This window comes from Colius striatus, chromosome 18 (assembly GCF_028858725.1).
Source record: "Colius striatus isolate bColStr4 chromosome 18, bColStr4.1.hap1, whole genome shotgun sequence".
Lineage (NCBI taxonomy): Eukaryota > Metazoa > Chordata > Aves > Coliiformes > Coliidae > Colius > Colius striatus.
Genome location: NC_084776.1, coordinates 11781930 through 11805660, shown reverse-complemented (window position 1 = coordinate 11805660; position 23731 = coordinate 11781930). Strand labels below are relative to the sequence as shown.

General features: G+C 42.0%; 1 protein-coding gene across 1 annotated transcript in view; it reads right to left on the bottom strand.

The window, feature by feature from the left end:
• The window catches only part of B3GNTL1 (UDP-GlcNAc:betaGal beta-1,3-N-acetylglucosaminyltransferase like 1), a 120439-nt gene that overhangs the window by 12621 nt on the left and 84087 nt on the right, over positions 1 to 23731 (bottom strand). Inside the window, exons 7-9 of the mRNA XM_062011186.1 lie at positions 18522 to 18617; positions 11312 to 11436; positions 3471 to 3606 (exon numbers count right to left, since the gene is read on the bottom strand). Coding sequence (XP_061867170.1) covers positions 3471 to 3606; positions 11312 to 11436; positions 18522 to 18617 — 357 coding nt within the window. The remainder of the gene's footprint in view (positions 1 to 3470; positions 3607 to 11311; positions 11437 to 18521; positions 18618 to 23731) is intronic.

The window sequence follows — 23731 nt, the reverse complement described above, 5'->3', positions numbered from 1 at the left end:
GCAGCAAAGTCCTTTGATCAGCACTTGGACAAGTGAGATGTTTTAACTGCTTCTGCAGCCTTTTGCCAATGACTTGCTCTGAGTTACTTAAGCTTCAGTTCTGCCTGAGACAGCTCGATTTGGGATCTCATAGAATCTACATGGATGAAGATTCCATGGCTTTTGAGGTCAACATATTCCAGGGTGTTTTTCTTACATCAAAAGTCTGCACGTTCAGCTAGTGCCTGCCATCTCTCAGAAGACTCCAGGGAGGTATGAAGGTCAGGTGATAGGTTCTGCTGCCACTAAGCCCTCTGGCTTGCTGTCAGGTGGGAGACAGGTTCTGCTGCCACTAAGCCCTCTGGCTTGCTGTCAGGTGGGAGACCTGTCATTTCATAGAATCAATGAATCATAGGATCTCACTTTTGGAAAATCTAGGAAGTCACAATAGCAATCACAATGAGCCTGAACAACTAGTGCTTTAATCACTACTGGTAACACTAATTTCACCAGAAGTTAGCCATCTAAAAGCTATGCCTATGCTCTCAGTTAGGAGGATCCAAGTCATTTTCTAAAGGTATTTCTCTTTGTTGGTTATTGAGAAAACCTCTGAATACCTCACATAACATCAAACTTCGTGGATTGGTTTGATTCCTCTCTGTAAGGTACTCAGGATCAGACAGTGGCTGCATTTTAGCTGTAGTTTTCTGCAGTACATTTGCAAAATGAGTCACATTTGGCACATGCACTTGCATCTGGCAGGTAAGCTTGCTAAATGTGGCTGGTATCCTAGCCAGTAATTAATGGGTTAACACTCAAAGCAATACTTCAATATCAAACCAAAGCATAGTGGAAGATGTGCAGCTGTAATCCTGACAGAAGCAAAAGCAGCATGGCCTGCAACACTGCCAAAGCAAACACTATGTAAAGGTCAGTTGGAAAGCACATCAAGATGCAGTTAATTGGAACCACACTGCTGGTGGCAGCACACTGGGGAACAGGGTTCTCCCTCACTGAAGGAGAGGTAAGCTTTGTTTCTTTGGCAGAAAAGTGGCAAAAATCACACTACTATTATCTTTCCTCTTTCTCTTCTCTTATTTTTCTCTCTTTTTATCATCTCTGCAGTGACATCTTCAAACCAGCATTGTCTTTGGTGAGCAGGATGTGAAATCCTGAATGAGTCACCTGTAGAAGTGGGTGGCAAATGTAACCCAAAGCCAGAGAGCTGTTCTGTCTCAATATCAATCTCTTATTTAGGCTTGGCACCAGAAAAGCTAGAAAACAAAACCAAAAAATCCAACACTTGGCTAAGATGGTGACACACTACTGCAAAACCAACTCAGTCTGCTTCTTCTGTAACATCTAATAAACCCACCAGACAAGCTGCCATCTCTTCCCTTGCAATTACTTTCTAATTCCCACCCCTTTGCAGCCAGAAAAGTGCAAGTGTTGCTAGGGAGTCACAAAGTGCTCTGCAAAACACCAACACAGGACACTTCATAAACCCCCTCCAAGTCACATGCACACTGCTGAGAGAACTCAGTGCATTTACTGGACAGTTCTGTCCTCTTTGAATGAGGTAACAGATTGGAGACACAAGCATCTCATGTTCTTTGCTCATACAGTCCACCCACTGCCACATGATGGGAATGAAAGGGGGATGCCACTGGAATACTAATCAGGAGATTCAGGTTCAGTTCTTGCTCTGTACCTTTACTGAACGAGCATCTTCCCAGTCTATTCAGTAATTGCCACTCTGGGTATACAAATTTCACCTTTCACCTTTGTTTTGGTGATGTGTGTGGTCTGAGGGCCACAACATTAATCAGGTTTATATATATACATATATATATTTGTCATTTTGTTTTCCCATCCATATTTTTAAGAAAGCACATTCTGTAATAAAATGAATGTTCTTGATAAGAAAAAATGTAGCTCTTGATAAGAAACAGTCATTTGACATTAGCCCTCAAGCCTTTATCTAACAAGAAGTCATTACACAAAGGAAAATGCTATAAAAGGAAGGTATTTAAACTCTCAGACAAACTTCTCCTGAGAAATATCTGCCATTGACAAAGAGAAGTAACCTCAAATGACTGTAAATTGAATTAAGTCATGTACAACAGTTTCTACTCACCTCCACTCTGCACCCCACTGCTATTTTTAAACAACCAGTGCAATTGCTTCTCAAAACACAGAGCAGGCTGATCAGCATACAACAGGGACTTGTCCACTAGCCACTTAGGAACTGGGCAGATGTTACATCGGTATGAATAATCCTGGACGAGGTAGTGCAGTATTATACTCTACAAATAAAACTTACTCTACTTACCTTGGGTAGCTGGCTGCTCTGTGGTTAGCTACACAGCAGCAGCATGTAGTGTGTCTTGTCCAAGCTGTTACTGTGCAGGAACATGAGTGCAAATCATAGAATCATAGAATGGTGGGGTTGGAAAGGAGCTTTAGAAATCATCCAATCCCAACCCCCTGCAGAAGCAGCTCCCACCTAGATCAGGTCACACAGGAACGTGTCCAGGTGGGTCTTGAAGCCCTCCAAGGAAGGAGCCTCCACACCCTCCCTGGGCAGCCTGGGCCAGGGCTCCCTCACTCAAACAGTTTTTTCTCATGTTTAAATGGATTTTTTTGTGTTCCACCTTCACCCCATCACCCCTTGTCCTGTTGCTGGATACAACAGAAAAAAAGTGCTGCCCCAACCTCCTGACACCCACCAGTTAAGTACTTGTAACTATTAATGAGCTCCCCCCTCAGTCTCCTCTGCTCCAGACTAAACAGCCCCAGGTCCCACAGCCTTTGCTCAGATGTTCCAGGCCCCTGAGCATCTTGGTGTCCCTGCACTGGCCTCTCTCCAGCACTTCCCTGTCCCTCTGGAGCTGGGGAGCCCAGAACTGGACACAGGACTCCAGATGAGGCCTCACCAGGGCAGAGCAGAGGGGGAGCAGAACCTCCCTCGACCTGCTGCCCGCACTCTGCTTGATGCCCCCAGGCTGCCATTGGCTTCTTGCCCACGAGGGCACGTTGCTGCTCATGGTCAGTTTATTATCAATCAGCACTCCCAGGTCTCTCTCCTGGAGCTGCTCTCCAGCAGGTCACCCCCAGCCTGTCCTGGTGCAGGGGGTTGTTCCTTCCCAGATGCAGGACTCTGCACTTGTCCTTGTTGAACCTCAGCAGGTTCCTCTGTGCCCAACTCTCCAGCTGGTCAAGATCCCACTGACTGGCAGCTCAGCCTCTGGGGAATCAGCCAGTGCTCCCAGTTTGGTGTCAAATGCTGCTTTACATACACATGGTACACACAGAGGAATACAGCATTTTAAATGAATGCATTCTGCAGAATATTGAGAATTTCCCCAATTTATATTAATCATCAACTGATAGTTTGGTGATAAAATACAAGAGTTTTGCTAAGTGATGTTAGAAACAGCAAGGAGGCATATGAAAAAGAAGTGGTTTTGTGGTCACTGTTACCAGCTCACCTTTTTCTGATTAGCTGGTGCCAAGCTTCTGTAGAGCTTCTTGCCCTGCTTGCCAGCATTCCAAATAGTGAATGATGTCCAGGAGTTCAGGACTCTGTCTTCAAGAAACCTGACTCGGTGATTCCAGATGGTTTCCCTGAAGAGTTAGAAAAAGGGTGGATTTTAACCCCTAAAACTTTTGGGGTTATTACATACCTATATGCATACATACATACCTACATACCCATAATTCTAGCCAAACTGATTCACATGTGACACAAAACAATCACACCAAAACATTACACTGGAAGTTTCTGAGGGAATCATAAACTGTTGCTAGTAAAAAAGAAATGCTGTGGAAATCCTCAAAAGTCATTAGGATAGATTTGAAGCTATAGATAAACTACCATTATTGTCAAGATCAAAAGCAGATTAAAAACTCTGGCTATGGTAATCAAATTGGATATTAATAATTCCCATTGCCCACACCTGTACTCACCATATGAAATGCCCTATAAGCCTGCACACAGGCACACTCTCTCCTAAATGCAAGATGACCTCTTCCATCAGCCCCTGCATTCACTCTCCTTTGTCAATGCAAAGTTGAAATATCACAAATTCGGTACTCCAAGCAACCCAAAGACACAGACCAATGCTTCAGGGAAATCCATTCATATTGTGGTGTTCAGCTCAAGTCTTCAACGTGCCTGTGTTCCAAGCTCTGAAGCTGCAGACACTTGAAAGGCAACAATCACTGAGCTGCAAAGTCACAGGCAACTCATCTGGAGTCCTGTGTCCAGTTCTGGGCTCCCCAGCTCCAGAGGGACAGGGAAGTGCTGGAGAGAGGCCAGTGCAGCGACACCAAGATGATCAGGGGACTGGAGCATCTTCCTTCTGAGGAAAGGCTGCGGGACCTGGCGCTGTTCAGTCTGGAGGAGACTGAGGGGGGAGCTCATTAATAGTTACAAATATCTCACTGGTGGGTGTCAGGAGGTTGGGGCAGCACATTTTTCATGGTATCTAACAACAGGACAAGGGGTGATGGGATGAAGCTGGAACACAGAAAGTTCCATTTAAGCATAAGAAAAACTGTTTCAGTGTTTGAGTGAGGGAGCCCTGGCCCAGGCTGCCCAGGGAGGGTGTGGAGGCTCCTTCCTTGGAGGGCTTCAAGACCCACCTGGACACGTTCCTGTGTGACCTGATCTAGGTGACCCTGCTTCTGCAGGGGGTTGGGACTGGATGATCTCTAAAGCTCCTTTCCAACCCCCAGCATTCTGTGACTCTATGATTTTATGACTATCAAATGGCAGGAAGCCAAATTTGTTCTTCTGAGTACACCTCTGATGTACAATTACAACTTTGCAGGTTACTGAGGTTAATTGGAAGCCTCATTGTCCCCAAAAGTTGAACAAATTTCTATAATATTGTAATGATAGGAATTCTGTGGGTTTATTTATGTTGTTCCTGCATAGCCCTGAGTTTGGTTTCAAAAACATACCCTCACAGCACAGTGGATTCTTGTTGGGGTTATTAGCTCCAGAGAAACTGCTTCCCTGCAGCAGGCGATTTTTGAGCACAGCCAAATCCTGCTTAGCACTTCATCGTTGATTCTGGTGTGATAACTCAAAAAGAACTTCACATGCAAGTAAATGTGCCCAGGAAGAACAGCTATTCCATATAGAGTTTCCAGGCTCTGTGGGCTCTGGCCGTGCAGCAGCGCTTCAACTAACGCAGACAAAAGCCCTCTTGGATTTAACTGCAAATCTCTTCTAATGCAACCACAAACTGCATTCCTGCTGCAAAGCTTCAGCTACTGCTGGCATGCTTTGACACTTGCCTTCTTCTGTGTTTGTTAAGGTCACACTATATTCCCAGAAGGAAAGTTAAAGGAAGAAATATGAATGTCAGGCGTTTTTCCACGATCACTTTACTGGACATTTTGGAGCTTCTGCTAATTTCTAAAAAATAAGCCTATTGCTTTACACAGCAGTGAGGAGGTTTTACAACTGATTGTACTTTGAAATGTGACTTCAGATAACACTGTGTAACATTCCACAGGTACTTCAGAATCTCTTCTACACAGGCAAGCTGCTTCTCCACCTGAGTTTGCAGTTAAGAAGGCTGAGCAAAAAAGAACAGGCAAATTTACGAGGCATAAACAGAACTATCAACTTTTAGTTGTAAGGCAAACACTGGAATCTGCATCCAGGGGCACAGAAAATGTTTCTACTAGTCATGGAAATGTCCCAGAACACTTAGTATCAGTTGCTTTCAGACAGTGTGCACTTTCTGTCCAGGTGATGAGCAGCTGTATTCCACAGAAGTCCCTGCAGAGGTGAAATTCAAGCAGATCAAATCTTGCTGCTAATCACCTGCAAAGAGTTCAGACTGAAGCAGATTCACTGACTTGATCTTACCTATGGATGTTGTATTATGAAATGCAAGAGAGGGAAGTATTTAAGGGAATGCCACTCAGAAACAAAAGGATATGAAACTCTTTAAACTCCAAGTTAACTAGATCACTGCTCAAATACAAGAATATTGTAGCCTTTAGTATAAATACCTGTGCTCAGTTACCAAGATTTTCCTCAGAAAGGTGGGATACAAATGATTCTGATTGTAGAAGGTGGTTCTCATATTCCAATAGTCCTCCTTGACCCAAATGCTTGAAATGCATTATTTTCCCTACTTATTTTCTTGTCACTTCTCCCCTTTGCAAAAGAATGTTAAAAGTAGACATTCTTCTGCTTGTAAAATCATTTTTGAGGCTTACATAATTCTCCTAAGATCTCATTTGCCATGGCTCCTCAGTACTCATCAGTTATGTAGTCTGGAAGGAAGAAGAGGAGCTAAACTTCTGCCTGAGTGAAATGAGGGTATTCATGCAGTGGTGAGAATGACTACCAAGTGTGTTCCTCAGCCCCAAGTAGTTATTACCATACCATCCACCCAAGCAGTTTAACAATGGAGTTCTGTTAAAATGTGTGGTGACCTACTGACTGAATCCAGGAGTCAAGAAACATCTGCTCTTTCCTATTTTAAATTCAAAGATAATGTGACAATAAAAGCCAAATGATTTAATGTCTGAGCTCAGTTAAACCTCGCTGTATCGTTTGACTGCCTTTCTCCTACTTCCCCCAGTGAGGCTACATAAGTGAATCAACAGAGCAAAGACAGATGTACAAGTACTTGAGAAATGCACAAATATAAGCCCAATATCCTGAACAGTACTGGAATTTTAGGCATCAGTTACCATCCACAGTAATACCTTAAACCTATAAATCTGACCTTTTCTGGAGGGGTTTGTCACAGACGCTGCTCGGCTAACAGCACCCATGGAGAGCAGCTCTTCCAGTGAACAGCCTGCTCCAGTGGCTTTTTATTCATGGCAGGGTAGGAGTTTGATGTTACGGGTGAACCTCATATAAGATGGAAGAACAGAGAGCTTTTTAATCACAGTGAGAGCTGAAAGAACCAATCTGTTCCTAGCTACTTGTGCATGCAGAATTCAAGGTCTCTACAACCCACAGGAACTTCAGAAATTAATCCCACTTTAACCTTGACCATCCTGCTGAATAAACTGATCTCTTCAGAAATTAATCCCACTTTAACCTTGACCATCCTGCTGAATAAACTGATCTCTTCAGAAATTAATCCCACTTTAACCTTGACCATCCTGCTGAATAAACTGATCTCTTCAGAAATTAATCCCACTTTAACCTTGACCATCCTGCTGAATAAACTGATCTCTTTTTTGTTTTTGTCATTGTTGTCCCATTGAACTTCATGTGAACTTATTAATTGCTGGACTATATCATCCCACTGAGTTATTACATTTACACTTTAATAGGTTCTATTAATGTCCAAGTTCATCTTCAGGTCATGGGTCATTAACTGAGGCATGGTTTGCATTGTGGCCTATTTTTCATGAAAGGCTTATTAAGCAAGACAGAGACTATCAATGTTAATGCCATTTACTTTTCAAGAAACTAATGAGGTCATTAATTTCCATGTTTAATTGAAGTGCCAAATTCAACTAGAGAAGATAAAAATGCAGTTGATCTCATCTTTATTTCAGTTGCACAGGCACATGTTACACTATTCCTCTCTCCTGCCTATTTTGGATTCCTATGTTTTTGTAGGAAATGAAGGAGAAATTCCTGTGCTCGTCAGCAAGGAGACCCACGCTTCGAGAGAAGCTCTAAAACAACCAAATGCATGCTTCAGACCAAGTGCCTGTTCTCCTTTGCTTAGATGGCACTGGGAATTTCTAATGTCTGAAACCAGATGGCTTCAATAGATTATGTAACTTTGGTTATTTCTGCACAATGAGTTCTTACAGTGTTGTGCTCATTCTGAATACGTGGTTTATGAAATTACTGTAAGCCTTGTAAGTACACTTCACATTTTCTGTCACCTGAGTCTCAGATGCAAGCTAAAAACCTCATTTTTTGCACATATTACCTTTCTCTTGAGCAAAACCTTACAAATTAGCTGCCTGCCCCAGCTGCCTGTCTCCAAGAGCTACCTAAAGACAAGTACAATGTTTTATTGCTCATCTTAATCCAAGGTGACTTTTATCTCACAATGAGGTACATTGTTTTACATACAGTTTCTTTTTCTCCCCTTTGGCAAGATCAAAATCTGTGAATTTTACAATGTTTTTATGATAGGCCAAACTTTCTTACTGCGGCGCTTCTCACTACAAAGGCAGCTCTGATGTTGTATCACATCAGTGTAACGTAGCTCTGCAGCACAAAGTACACACAGCCCTAGGAGACAAGCTGTAATGTGAGAGAGAATGATTCAGATCTGAGACTCTGTGGGATTTTGTGTTCCAAATTCCTGGCTGAAGAGAAGTTTCTCAAAACTCGCACTGCCCGTTCTCGTTTAACGGCTACTGATCATGGACTTCGGATGAAATTCAGATGGGAATGGTTCTATTTCTGTATGCAGCTAATGGAATCTAAATATAGACACTGCACTTCATTCAGATTCGGTCATACCCCTAAAACATTTAATAATACAGTCTGATGCCTCCAGGGTATGGGAGAATGCAAATAAGAGTTTGTTTCCTGTTTCACAGATACTTTCTCCTCTAGATATTTGTTCCAGAAGGATACTAAACAGAGGAAATGACCTAAAAATCATTAGTGTTTACAATAATACACACTAAAGAACGAAATGGCCCTTGCCAAACTTTGTATCTATTTTTGAAACTCTAAAAAATGTTAAGTCTTTTCTTTTCACCTGAATTGTAATGAAAACCACTTGTATAAACCGAAGTCGGCCCATAACAGGCTTTCTTAGCTGAAAAGCTTGAATCACACACCTTAGTATAAATGAGTCCCACTAACCAGCTCTGGTTTTTAAGACTGAAACTAGGCATAAGCTATGTAAAATAAATTAAAACCCAGCTTTCCTACAGGCACCATTTTGATCTCAGACACGACACTGATCTGGTTGCTGAGGTACTACTTCCAAACTGAGGCCTAACTCGGAAAATTCAAAGGCCAATGGCATTCAAAATGCCACAGAAAACTGCTCAAACAGAACACACCATAAGAAAGGAAACTTCTAAGAAAAGGCAGAACACACATTAAATAAGGTGGCGTGACCAAAAGGCAAATTAGGAAAGACCCAATTTCAGTGGCAAACTTTGTGATGAGTCCGTTAAGCTCCTTTTGCTCCCAGCACACCTCTGTTCAGAAAGGCACCAACCCCTCACAGCTCAGCCAACAAACTGGGGAACACACCAGTGAGAAGAGCTGTTACACAACCTCATCTTTGACAGCTTGCACAACCTATTACCAGCAGGACCAGCAAACAGGCGATAGGAGGAGTGGCTCGCCTGCCTTCTTAGAATGAGACAAGAAAAGCGCCAATTTGGACACTCAAACTCCACATCTGAAACAGCTTTACAGCATTTCCACATTCTCAGTGTTGTAATTCAGGGTGCTTGTGCCACACAACCTTGTAGATCTGAATGAGCAACAGCTTGCAGTAAATTCCAAACAAACTCATTTCCAAGAATAAGATGTTTTCCCACAGATACAAGCAACAGGCTTCCAAGAGCTATAGCATCCCACGATACGGGGCTGAGAAGTTTGTAACCAGCTGCCAAAATGATCACACACTAAAAGAGAAAAACCCCCTTACATTTAAACACCAATAAACAGGAAAATAATTTACCTCATACTTGTTTGCAAAATCCAAAGAGTACCTTCTATTTCCTTGGAACGATTTGCTTTAACTCAAAAGGTTTTTGTATACATGTGCATACATACACATGCATTTGTAAACATCTACAGTGACATGATATTTATGCTAACACACTATAGTATCTACAGCAACACAACAATATAATGATGCACAACTACAATGCACACAAAAATGTTTAGTTTTACTAGTTAGTTCTCCAAAGCCATACATATAGGACTGACTGAAAAATGTATTTATATCAGTCACCAGTAAGAAAATGGTTAATGAATTAATTAATTGCCACTGTGATTCTGGTGCAAGGCTTCTAAAGGACAGTAAAACTGTCATAACTTTTCTTTAATGTCAATGAATAAAAGAAAGAAATTGCTTTGGCTCAGCTTGCAGGAGTTTTGATCACAAAGGACACCTTTGGTTTGTAACTTTGGCATGTAGAGGAATCAGTGACTGACAATTAAACATTTTCTTTAAGGGCAACAGCCAACAGCTTACAAGGAAGCACCCAAGACAATTGCACCTAAATATGCTCAGGTGTTTTCCAACCTCATTAGCTAATTTGGATGACTTAGACCTTTTAAATAGGCAAAAGAACCCCATGTAAATGCAGCACAGCATCAGGTTGGGGTTTTATTATTTTTTTCAAAAGAAGGGGTTTGTTGGGACTTGTTTGAACTGTTAAAAATATCTCATTTAGAGGCTGCAGTGCTGATCCTTGTGAGGAGTTCTTGACACTTCACCTGCCTCTCAGTTGGACCCACCTCCAGCACTGCAACCCCTTCCTCCTGTTACCAAGCTAAAAGCAGCTCCGCACAAACCCAACACAATTACAGTTCATGTGGTGAAAGGTTTGAGAATCAAAATCCTAATTAAAAAACCCAATAACATTCCAACACTAGGATCCATTTCTTGCAATTGTGCCCAAAGTATTGAAGAAGTTCCTACTTCATATAATTATAGAATGGTAGGGGTTGGAAGGGACCCTTAGAGATCATCTGTTACAACTTCCCCCTTCACTCCTTGCTTTTGCCATGTTCATCAGATGAGATGCAATCATGCAAAGTATTCTTAACCTGCTTTGAGGGTGAGAAACTCTGATGCTTTAGGTAGCTGGGGGGTTGTTCTGGCAAATTATGAGATCTCATGTGGTTAGTTATAGACTCTCAGCTGAAGGAATGGTAACTGAGAATACAGTACAGCTGTAACAGTTCCCAACATGCTTCATTGCTCTTACAACACCCATTGTGAAATGATTTCAACAGCAGTTGCAAGGACAAAACAATTTTGGAGAGCACTTGTCAAATGTTGAAGTGTCCCCAACCCATCCCCGCCTCGCTGAACCCTTAACACAGGTACACCAACAGCATGTGGGCAACAGCAGCTGAACCAAAGCTTGCCACTCATCATTGCAATTCCAGCACGGGCGGGATGTTACTCTAAAGCAAATTCTAGCAAAAAACAAACAGAAAACCACAAGAAACCACTATCAAAAGAGAATACTACCAACATATTAAAACCTCAAAACCAAGTAATTAAACACAAGTAGGTAATTATTTTGATGTGTGATGTCTTGCAGAGATTAAGCATCGTTGCTGCCATTCATCCAAGAAGCTCATGTTTAAGTTTTACCCAAAAAAGCGACTTACTCTAGAACGGAATGGGTTGCAGCCTGTGGATGGTAACGGTACATCAGGAGGCAATGGTTCACTCGAAAGACTTCACCACCCTTTTGGAGGTGTTTATAAAAAAACAACAAATCTTCTGGAACACCCTGGAAGAGAAGCAGTTGTTTCAGACCAGGTGGTGACCAGCATTCATAGTTATATCTGAAGACACAATTTATTCGTATCATTCCTTTAAGTTTCCATCAAGCTGTCTCATGGGTCACTCAATAAATGTATCTGTAGAAAAAAAAGCTATTAAATAAACCACAAGCTGTGTTATTTAAAAATTAAGTACAGCTGACCACAAGGACAGAGGGGAAAAAATAAACAGACTCGTTTTGAGAGGGATATCATAGAATCATAGAATGGTAGGGGTTGGAAGGGACCTTTAGAGCTCATCCAGTCCAAGCCCCTGCAGAAGCAGGGTCACCTAGATCAGGTCACACAGGAACATGTCCAGGTGGGTCTTGAAGCCCTCCAAGGAAGGAGCCTCCACAACCCCTCTGGGCAGCCTGTGCCAGGGCTCCCTCACTCAAACACTGACACAGTTTGTCCTTGTGTTTAAATGGAACTGTTTGTGTTCCAGCTTCATCCCATCACCCCTTGTCCTGTTGCTGGCTACTATAGAAAAAAAGTGCTGCCCCAACATCCTGACACCCACCCTTTAGATATTTATAAATGTTAATTAATAACCTCTCCCCTCAGTCTCCTCTTCTCCAGACTAAACAGCCCCAGGTCCCACAGCCTTTCCTTGTATGAGAGATGCTCCAGTCCCTGATCATCTTGGTGTCCCTGCACTGGCCTCTCTCCAGCAGTTCCCTGTCCCTCTGCAGCTGGGGAGCCCAGAACTGGACACAGGGCTCCAGATGAGGCCTCACCAGGGCAGAGTAGAGGGGGAGAAGAACCTCCCTTGACCTGCTGCCCACACTCTTCTTGATGCCCCCAGGCTGCCATTGGCTTCTTGCCCACGAGGGCACGTTGCTGTTCATGGTCAGTTTATTATCAATCAGCACTCCCAGGTCTCTCTGCAGAGCTGCTCTCCAGCAGTTTGACCCCCAGCCTGTGCTGGTTCAGGGGGTTGTTCCTTCCCAGCTGCAGGACTCTGCACTTGTCCTTGTTGAACCTCAGCAGGTTCCTCTGTGCCCAACTCTCCAGCTGGTCGAGATCCCGCTGAACATAAAACTTAGTACAGGTAATTCCCAAAAGAGAGCAACCCAGCTGCTGAACAGTTCATGAAGCCTGAGGTGCCAAGTCACCAGTTACTGAAAGGGACCAGTGACTAAAGAAAAGTGTTTTGTCATTTTGCTGCAATTATCATTCTTTCTTTGGTCACCATACAAATACATGTCATGGTCTCTACTTAGGAAAGGTGAATTAGGCCCCATAATAAGAGACCTTAATAAAAACCTCAATAAAAGCAACCTCAGAATGAGGCAACATCTGAAACACAACTTTTTCTTGCAACTTACTTCCACAGTGCATTCTTCCTAATGGGATTGCAAGCAATACTGCTGAAACACTGCAAGGTAAAAAGCTCCTAGAGTTGTGGATCTATCAGCCTCCACAGAATATTACAGACTTCATGATGATATGCAACATTTCCCACCTAAAAATCAGAAAATCTTCATGCCAGAGATACAGGGTCAGAAGGGTAATCTTACTGCATATCCTGTTCAACTACAGGGCATGGCAAATGAAAGCATAAATCCACCTTTAAAGATACAGCCTTATATTTAAGGTTAAAAAGTAGCACCTGTGTACATTTTGCAATGGTACCACTTCTAGAAACATGGCTAGAACACTGAATTCTTCTGTGTTTAAGTACAGATTTTTCTCTCCTCCAACCCAGTGTTTAAATTGCCAAGTGATTTTATATGGCTAACAATCTGATCTATAAAACCAGGTAGGACAAATAAAATACTGAAGTGTAGCATCCACAGAAAGCTGAAAGAGAACATGACAAAAATGAGAAGGAAAAGTAGAAGAAGAGAAGAGAATGATACTGAAATGCATTGCTTTCTGTAAGCAACATCACATGTATGGATAACAGAGGCATAAACCTCAGCTTTCGGTGTTCTATTTCAACACTGAAAATCAATCAGAGCACAAGCTGAAAAAAGGGGAAAAAAGCATTTTTTCCCCATGACCACAGCTTCTGAGTTTCTTCTATAATTATGCAGAAGAGATTCTCTAATTAAAGTGCTGGACACAAAATCTCTCTGTGGTTTCTTCTGGCCTCCTACTTCCAAGAGCAACACAATTCAGTGACTGTTTCTCATACCCACCAGACTGAGCAGCTGATGGGGTGTGGGGAGGGGAAGGGAAATGAGGTAAAACAACCCCAACTATGAACCCTGGAAAACAAATCCAAAACGCTCAACTGAACACGTGTGTCTTGGTAGAAATCAGAACCAAACCCAGCTCTGTACTCCACAGCTCCAGACTTCACTATATGATACTGATGATACTTCACTATATGATACTGATGTAAGACACTACTTGGGCCACACTCCCAGGCTATGAACAAACTGTGTTCTGATGTGCCTGCCTGTTAAGGGCAGCTTTCTGTAGCTATTGTGTGTCTTTGTAGATATTTGTGTGACTTGTAGTTTAAGAGCTGCGATGCAGAAGGAAAATTCTAGAGAAGCAGCTTATGTGGCTTTCAAAGTAGGTTCATATGAAGCAAAAGAGATGTGGGGGAAGCTGGAGCAGCAGACAGCTACCACAGCCATCGGGAATATAAGAAAAACACAAACTAAAATTTTTCCCTTGTAGCCTTTTCTGTCTTTTCCTTATTCTGGACTTTAATGGAAATACCGAGAGTCAGCAGCAAAGTTCAAACCTGTTTCTCTTTTCCAGTCACATCCTACCCCATGTCAGGCAGGGCACTCATTTTGTAGCACACACCAGCTTCCTGCAGTGGTCAGCTTTTCATTCAAGTACAGAATTCTATCACATGTATCTGCAAATCATTTTCTTTTGGATAAGCATTTACATTCTTTAAGATAACCATTCATATGGCCAGTAAAAAAAGAGAGTTGCTGCAGAAGTAAAAAGCAACTCTCAAAATGCTGTTTGGGTCTGAGTGCTCTTTTGCTTTACTTTAACTGGCAGAAATACTTTGAAATAAAGTGCACTCACCCCTAGGAACAAGCAGGTGACTCGTATTGCTCAGCAGTGGCCTCTCACATTACAAAGGAGCAGCACTGCCCTGTGTTTTTCAGGGGAGGAAAGATGTTGACTGTATGATAGATCCTGCAGGGATGGGACTTCCTGAGGCTTTTGAGCATGTAAGGTTGTTGCAATACAAGAGTTTCTTCCCAATTGAGCCTATTATTGGATCCAGATGGCATTTTTAAACATCAGGAATCTTTGACAAACAACACAACTTTCAAAGAAAAAGTTGTTTAACCACGAAAGAGATATTTTAATGTCATTTTGGAAAATTAATATCCATAGCTAAAGGTATCAAGTAACAATCCAGCATTTCAGCAGTAGGCTACCACATAAATAGCTTTGAGCATAAATAAATACAATTCAATTGCACAGTTTACATGTTACTGGGCTATTTATAGAATTTTCCACATTCTAGGCAAAACCCAACCCCATATACCCTGCAGCACTACGGGATACTCATTGGCCTGCCTCGCTCAAGGTTGTGTTTATCAGTTGCTGAGTATGACTCTAGTGAAAAGTAGAGCCTGCATCTGCTCTGCTCTACCTGCCATGCAGTAGCCATATGCAGAATCATTGTTCACTTTAACATATTATTACTAAACAAGTGAAGGATTTATGTTTAGCCAGTATTTTGGGCAAGTATCACTTGCTGTGCTGGTGGTTAGCTCTATGGTTAAGGGAACTGATTTTGTTTACACAATGAGATGTCAAGCAGAACCTACCTTGAATTTAATTCCTTGTTCAGGAACTAAACTAAATATTCCATCATCCTTTTCTTGTCATCTCCTCATTGCTCACACTTTACTAAAGTGAAGTACCAAGAATTATCTATCCTTCAGTCTTTCCCCAAGGACAAGTTTTGTATTAAATGTCACACAGAATCAGAGTCTCGAGGGTTGGAAGGGACCTGGAAAGCTCATCCAGTGCAACCCCCCTGCCAGAGCAGCACCACCTAGAGCAGGGCACGCAGGAACTTATCCAGCTGGGTTGGAATGTGTCCAGAGAAGGAGCCTCCACAGCCCATCTGGGCAGCCCCTGCCAGTGCTTCCCTCACCTCAACAGGGAACAAATTCTTCCTTATATTTCCTTGAAACCTCTTCTGTTCCAGCTTGTCCCCATTGCCCCTTGTCCTATCATTGGCCATCCCTGAGCACAGCCTGGCTCCAGCCTCCTCACACCCACCCTTTATGGATTTGTAACCATGAATGAGGTCACCCCTCAGTCTCCTCCAAGCTGCAGAGCCCCAGCTCCCTCAGCCTTTCATCACAAGGGAGATGCTCCACTCCATCATCTTTGTGGCCCTGCACTGAACTCTCTCCAGCAGCTCCCTGTCCTTGAACTGAGGGGCCCAGAACTGGACATAATATTCCAGGTGCTTGTGTTTTTCTTCAGTAATGAACAACTTTTCATTGAAATTACAGATTTCATGGAGAAATTATCAGTCATTGAAAATACTCCTTAGTTTAACTTCCTTTCAGGATAGTGCAAGCAGACTACCCACGAACTAACTCCATATTAAAGAGCTATTAATACCTTCGCCTCAGGATTATTTCCAAGAGATTCTTAAGTGTCTCTTTCTGCAGATCAGTCAGTTCATTTTTTCTGGCTCCCATCCAAATCATGTCTTTACATCATTTTGCCTTGATTATAAGAGCCACATCATTATAAACCTCTAACATTTACTTCATCGTTTGAGAAGCAACTGGTTAGAGCAAACTGCAAAAGATTGCTTTCACCCAAATGTATTGGCACAGAGAAATTTAGTTCAATGAAGATGGTGGGGAAGTCAGATGGAAGGGAGTTGGAAATTCTAAATGGCATTTGGTAACTGACTAGCATGTCAGTAGACACAAGGTATGGGTGAATTTTCAAATAGCTTATAAAGTGTAATTAATCATCAGCTCTGTCACTTTTTCTCTCCTTTTTACATTGAATGCTGATCTCTGTTCAGCCTTAACCATACCAAGCAAAAAACATTGGGTTTTGCTTCTTAGGTTTTTTTCCTCCTTAGTCTTTTACCTCTCAGACATTACTGTACCTGCTTGTCTTTCTGCAGAGAGTGACATTTGTGTGCTCTGTCAGAGAAAACTGGAAAAATGCATTAGTTCATACCTAACAGACCACAGTTATCTTAGAGCTTTGCAGCATATGCCTCCTGTGCACCAAAGGATATTTTGATGTCTCCTCAATTCATCTTTTTGGTGACCTTTTATCACAAAAATAGATCAAACCAGAGCTTCAGGCACTTTGATCAGAATTGCAGTTGGTATTGAGAAAGGCCAGTGGCTTACAATATGGTATTTTATCTGGGTCTCATTAAGAGTAATTTCCCCCTGTTTATGATTGAAATTACTGCAGAACTTTAAGGCTGTCACTCCTTTTCAGTTTTCACACACCTAAAAAGGAAGGTTAATTATAGAGGTGACAGGAAATTTAAGACCAAGTTGTGGTAAAAGAAAGAAACAAGTGTGACAGTTGTAATATCAAGAATAATACTGCTTGCATAAAGCCAAGCCTGTTTGCCACATCTGCATGGAGCAGAGTCCACAGGTTGCCATTGCTCATTTATATAGTTTTTATTGTGCTCAGGACTTCTTAGAGCATTTATGTAAATGATATCAAACCAGGCTGTTTTAGCTTACTGCCATCACACACATGAGTAGAACAAAAGGACAACATGCTGAAGCCTTTCCAGTGTGCCTTTCCAATGCCTGGGCATTAATAACAAACACAATCTCCTCTCCACCTGAAGAGTATGTTTTGGTAGAAGTACATGAGGTCAGTTGGATACAATTGCAAAATGCTGAGTTTCTATGCAAATTGAAGTGCACTTTCAAACATGAAGCAGTAACTTTGCTTAGTTCATAAGAGACACCACATCTACTCCTGTGCACAGCTAAGTTCCCTACTTTAACAGATGTTACAGCTTTGGAACCTGCTTTTCCTATTATACAAGACCATGTGCATTTTTTCCTTAGCATAACTTATGGTGACAATTTTGGACACTTCTCAACAGTTGTGCTAGCTGTTAGAAGATGCCACAAAATATAGGAGCAAAGCCAATCCCGTAGATAACTTCACACACCACCTTTCCAGGGCGAACTCTTAAGGCTGTGCTCAAGTCCTGCTGCTACTTTCAATAAGGATGGTTTGGATAAGAGGAAGATTAATTCCCTTTAGTTTCCAAAAAAGTGAACTCAGAAATATGGTTCAGGTGAGTCTCCTCCTAGCAGTGGATATGATTTAAAATGTTACTTCTAGGCTTGTGACCCTTTAAGTCTCAGCACACTGTTACAGCTTGGTAAAATGAACTGCTTCTAAGTACTTCTGCTTTAATTATCATGTATCAGAGACTGAATAAATAACACCTCTACCATTTTAGTTAATTAGGCCACAAAGCAAACCTGTCAGGTTCTTAGCCATAACCTATGAAGATACCAGTTAAGATTTTGCTTGGACATTACCCAGTGGTTCTACAAAAGGAATGTATTTCCAACAATTGCAGATGTTGACCATAAAGAACTTTATTTCTACAAACACTTTGTAAGTATTTCCTTTTTGTTTCACATAATGTGTGGATGGACAGAGAGTTAGATACAAGCATATGTAGCTGTAATTAAAACCAAGTTTACATGATGGTTTGTATATTTATACCCTATCAGTCCACCCATGCTATTAACATAAACATTAAATCACGATTTCTTCCATGGAAGAATTATCTTCCATCTGTTTTAAGCACTGAAATATGAAGAACAGGTCTTTGGACTGAGAAATGCAAATGAGAAATGCAGCTTTTTGGCATGGAAACAGTTCAGCAAATGGAGAATGGTGACATGTGATTTGTTGGTCTGTCTCTCTGTTTACTTGCAGCAATATGACTGCAGGATTCACTAGTAAATACTAAACCAAATTGGAGATGCAAGTAATGAAATTAACAGCCAGATTATGAGGCAGGTCATGGGTAAGATCCTTAGGAGTTCTTGGCACTAGTTTATATAGCTCTACTGATACTCACCTTTCCACCCTCATCAAATTTTCCCACATGAAAAAACCACTCTCGAGAACAGAACCAGGTTGGCATGATCACAGTAGGGCCATGGGAGGTAAACACCTGGGAAAGAAAGGGGGAAAAAAGTCAGTCTTAATTAATAGAATGTCAAAACCAGCATCTGTGGGGAACAAAGTAGCCTTTACACAGTCACCTAAAATCCTGAAATGGTTGTGCCTATACTTTAACCTTCAGCAGTTTTAAGCACTGGGAAATGTGAGTGCTTAGTGTCTAAACCACGGTGTATACCAGTGCCTTTGAGGTGCCACAGCCCAACTGACGGATCTACTTCTTGCTTCCTATTCCATAACTTTCTCTTCTGTCATAAGTTGCAACACCTGCAAGCTACTTGAAACTCTACTTCAAATTTAGAGACATACACTGGACATGACCCCTGTATTGACAATGGTGATGTTGGCATTGAAGTGAATGAATTGAACCTTCAGAAGTTCAAGTTCTTCAAATGAATCCTACAATTGTGCATTTATTTTCCACTTTATGCTCTTTATTCATGTGTTAAGAATGAACTTTCACTAATCTTTTATTTCTGCCAGAGATACTAAATCAAGCTTGGACAAGTAAGAATGAATTTGTTTTAAACCTTACCAGAGCACATGGATTTGCTACCCAGTGGTACCTATCTTAAAAGGTCATTGGAAAGAAAATGTTTTAGGGACTAGCTATTCATTTAATCCTCTTGACTAATGACAGTCAAGAACGGTACAAATTGATCTTTACAGCTTTAAACCAACTTCTTGTAAACACAACAGAGAAATAAAACACAATTGGGATTCTGAAGGTTAAATTGATTCTTTCTTTTATTGCAAGGTGAAGTATCTAACCAGAGAATGAACTTATCAAGCAGAAAGTGCAAAGTTAAGCCAGGAGACTCTGCCTGCTTCCAAGAACTACACAGGAAATAAAGAGCACAGCCTGGTTTAAGAAGGCAGAAGAGAGAAATCTCACCATTACTGCTAGTCTTCAAACACTAATGCAAGTGCTGATCTTATGAGCAGATGATTTCATTGCATGCTACAGTGGTAACAGTAATATTCCTCTATAACTGGAATTTTTAAACATCTGTGCATGAATGTAAATGTTGTCAGCTGCATCTAAACATTTACATTTTAAAGATGCTCCTCTTGGTTTCAACCTGGGATGGAGCTCCTTAAACTCTCCTTCTGTCTGGCAGCTTCCACTTCCCCAGGCAAACACAGATTTAAACCCCAAACTTACACACTTGGTTCTATACTGACAAGTCTCCAAACAAATTAAGACTATAAAATCTCATCAACAAAATTCAACAAGTGATCTAGTCCCACTTTTCTAACTGAGCAAACACAGGGAGCTGCTTTAGGGTAGAACACACTGCATGCTCACTCCAGGAACATAATAACAGACCTTGCAGCTTGTTCATAATTGTTATGAACACACAGGCTGCAGAGGCACTACTGTCAAGAACTCCCCCAAAAAGTCAGTGGGAGCTGAAAGAGTCAAAACAATCTCAGAAAATCAGAGCAGATGTGATTATTCAGTACATGGTTATTAGCTCCACACTAATTAGAAGGCAATTGGGTATGGCCTGAAACAAACAATGACCAAACAGTAATCCCAAAAGAAAACACTGGTAGGAAGAAAAGCCAGGCTAGAATGCATTGCATTGAATCTCATTTCTGAATGAAAGAAAGTCTTCAAAAGAAAGTCTTTAGCCTATTGGAACACATGAAATGTCTTTGGAGAGGCTGGAATGCCATTTCCTCAGTGCAGCCAGGTTCATCAGAGATTAAGGCACTTAGTCTTAAAGATGTAGCTCAATTTAACCAGTCATGCTCATGTGCCAAGAGCACAGATTCCAGATACCTTACATAACCTGTGTTCCACTGATGTATACATTTCAGTGAAATCAAATAGAACAAATTTGAAACATTAAGAACACGGATAACAAGATGATGATGACACAGCAGATCACCACACACTGCATATGTGGATGTCTTTCCTAAATCTAAGTGCTCTACAGCCCATTGTCCATCTCAGAAAAGATACTACAGGAGAATCACACAGACAAAACAGGCTGATGATGAGGTGGCTGCATTGCCATGTGTGATTTCAGGGCCTTAGCCTTCAAATTAGTCTTTGAACCTGGAACAATCCAGCAGCTAGGACTTAGGGCATTGGTAAATAAACTTTTTCTAGATGAGTATTTACAATGTAACATCAAAATAAACAACAGGAAATTTAAATTTCTGTTTCTGTGGACAAATTCCTGATGCCTGAAGCTAAGATTCTTTTTGTTAGCTTATTTTTCAGCTGGATGTGCTCCCTGATCCACCTAACCACAAAAACACTACAAAGGAGTATGTAGGAAAACAGGTTAGCAAACAGAGAGAGGACAGCAAGACCATTCTTTTCAGCAGCAGTATAGATAACCCATGAATAATCTTTCAACTTGTCAGGGGGAACTGCATGCTCAAAGTCTAGATTTACAGAATATTAACTGGAAAGCTCTCCTGCTCATCCTGCCTCTGTCTATGCATACCAGGAACCTACAGCAGCATTAACCTACATCCAAAAACTACACGAGGAAGAAAGCTGTTCCTTGTTATTTTTGTTCTCCCTTCTCTTTTTTATAGTGTTATCTTTCTCCAGCCTTAGTTCTCTGCATTGGTTCACTGTGGGGTCACACTAGCAATAGTGCTGACAAACTGGAGGGGAAAGGAACAAGAACTCCCTTTTTGGTTGTTGCCCACAGTTAATCAGCCTAGCTGTAATATAAAACTGCACCCTGTGAATGCTTACACTGATGGGAGGAGACCTGGCTCAGGAAAAACACTAAACTCCTGACAACTGAACTGAAACGCTGCAGCATCTGCCAAACTTTGGAAAATTACCTTAAAGAGCTTTATAAATTTCCTCTGCAACAAAAAGAAAAGCCCAAAATAACCAAAACCTTCTGCAGTTTGGAAATTCTAGGTTTCAGTTTGCTTTAGTCAGATGGGAAAATCTCTGAATGTCTTTTTGCCTACTCTTGTTATACACCCTTGCCAAGGTGTTTGTCGGGGTTTAGGCCCATCAGGGAACAAAGACCACCATTAGCCTGAGTACCCAAGAGGCTGAGGATTGCCCAAGGGCAGGGAGAGCTTAATTGCCGCTGAAGGTTCAGGACAAAACAGAGCAGGCCACTCGGTTTGGGGAAGAAAACAGAAACTAACTTAATGCAACATCAACTAAAACATACCCCCAGAACCCAAAACATAACCAAGATAAAACACCACAGAGTAATACAACAACCAAGAGTCCCACCAGCCTTTTTCACAACACCTTCTTGCCACCCCTCCCCTCTTCCCGGTTCGGGGGGCAGTGGGGGTTTCAGTCAGCCTGTTCCCCATAGTTTCGGCTGTTTGTCCCTCCTCAGGACAGGTGACTCCGCACCCACCCTCCCTGCAAGCCCGTGGGGTGCCTCACACTCACACACAGCCCTGCCCGGGGCTCCCACGCGCACTGAGCCCAAAGGCTGCAGCTCCTCTCTGCCTCTCGTGTGGGGCTGCTCTGCGGCTCTCCAGCACGGCCTGGGCCATGGCCCCTCTCCTCACACAGTCTCTGCCCGGCCGGGCTCACTCACACGGAGCTGCTGGTGGCTCTCAGCCCTGCCATGGCCCTGCATGGCTTGCAGGGGCACAGCTGCGTTCTCACCACGGCTTGCAGAGGGGTCTCTGCTCTGCTGCTCCTCCTTCCTTCCTCCTGCTCTGCCTGTGGGTCCACATGGTCACCTCCATCTTGTGTCACTCCTACAGCTCCTGCCAGCACTTCACATTCCCAGCCCCTAAACAGTGCTGGCAGAGGCGGCAGGTTGGCCCAGTCGGGCCGGAGGTGGGTGTGAGCCCAGGAGCCGGGGGAGAGCCCAAAAACTCTTTACTGGGTCTTCCCTGAAACCCGCTCCCCCTGGTACCAAGCAAAAGCTGCTCCTTGCTAAACCAGAACAGTGTTAAAAAAACAGTTGAAATGGATGGCTGTGATTAAAAAAAACAAGCAACTTCTCACTTTGTCAGATTGCCACTCAGTATTTTATCCATAAATCTTTTAGAACGCATGGCCTGGAACAAGAGAAACAAAGAGGAGGTGTTAGCCTTGATCTGAAAACCAACCGAAGGCCAAGTCTGAATTACGGTGCAGCTCTGTAACTGCCATTCTTAGTCTTCTTGGAAACATTCTCTAGCTCTGCCCAAGAAATATCCTGTATCATCTTGGAACCTCAGTGGGTTTTCACTCCTCCTGGAGGACTTAAATCAATATATTGAAAAGTAGCTTGGCCTTGTAAAAGTGTCATATACAGTTGCATTGGAAGATCAATGCTTAGCAATAGTTGCTATTAATTACAGTACACTCTATGCTGTAAAGGTGATCTCAATATCATCTGGTTGACAGAAACCAACTTGTTAAAAAACAACTACAGAGCTTGTAGGTGAAATTTCTTTTCAGATTTAGAATTCCTGAAGAACAGTGTTATCATAATCAAATTGGAATCCACCTTCATCAGTTCCCAGGTGCCAGAGACAGGCTATTTCTGTGCTGTATTTGTTAGATTACACAGAACTTGTCATCAGGTTTTATTCTAAGGATCAAGTAGCAAGTAATTGAAACTGATTTACTCTGGTTTGTTTGTGCTGTTTGGTTATTGAATTCCTTTCAACTCTTACAGAGATTTTCTGAAAATAAATCTAAAGGACGCAAAGAGTTGATAAAGTGACTTTCAATTGTTGTATTTCCAAGTCATCAACAGCACATGTAATTCTGGTCCCCACTGGTGCTCGCTTCAGATCATAGCAGCATTCAACATGAAATTTAAGCTCTGCTACTGAGAAAGGCATTCATGTGTTTACAGAAACTCTTCAAGGAAACCTCTTTTTCCTGAACCAGCAAATCAAACTCTACCAGCAATGTGCCGAAAGAATACATGCAGATGGTGAAGCACCCTTATCACGTTATGTCATGCAGAATACAGTTCACAACAGCAACGTATTTAATAGAGTCCAGACTGCTCCCCAATGTAGCAAGCTAATTCCTCAAACTACACTACACATTTAATTCCACTCATGCTATAGTATTCCTGAAAATTATATCCACACAGACCAAGGATTAGCAACAATCTCCTTATGGTAAAACTTATGGTAAGTAGTTTT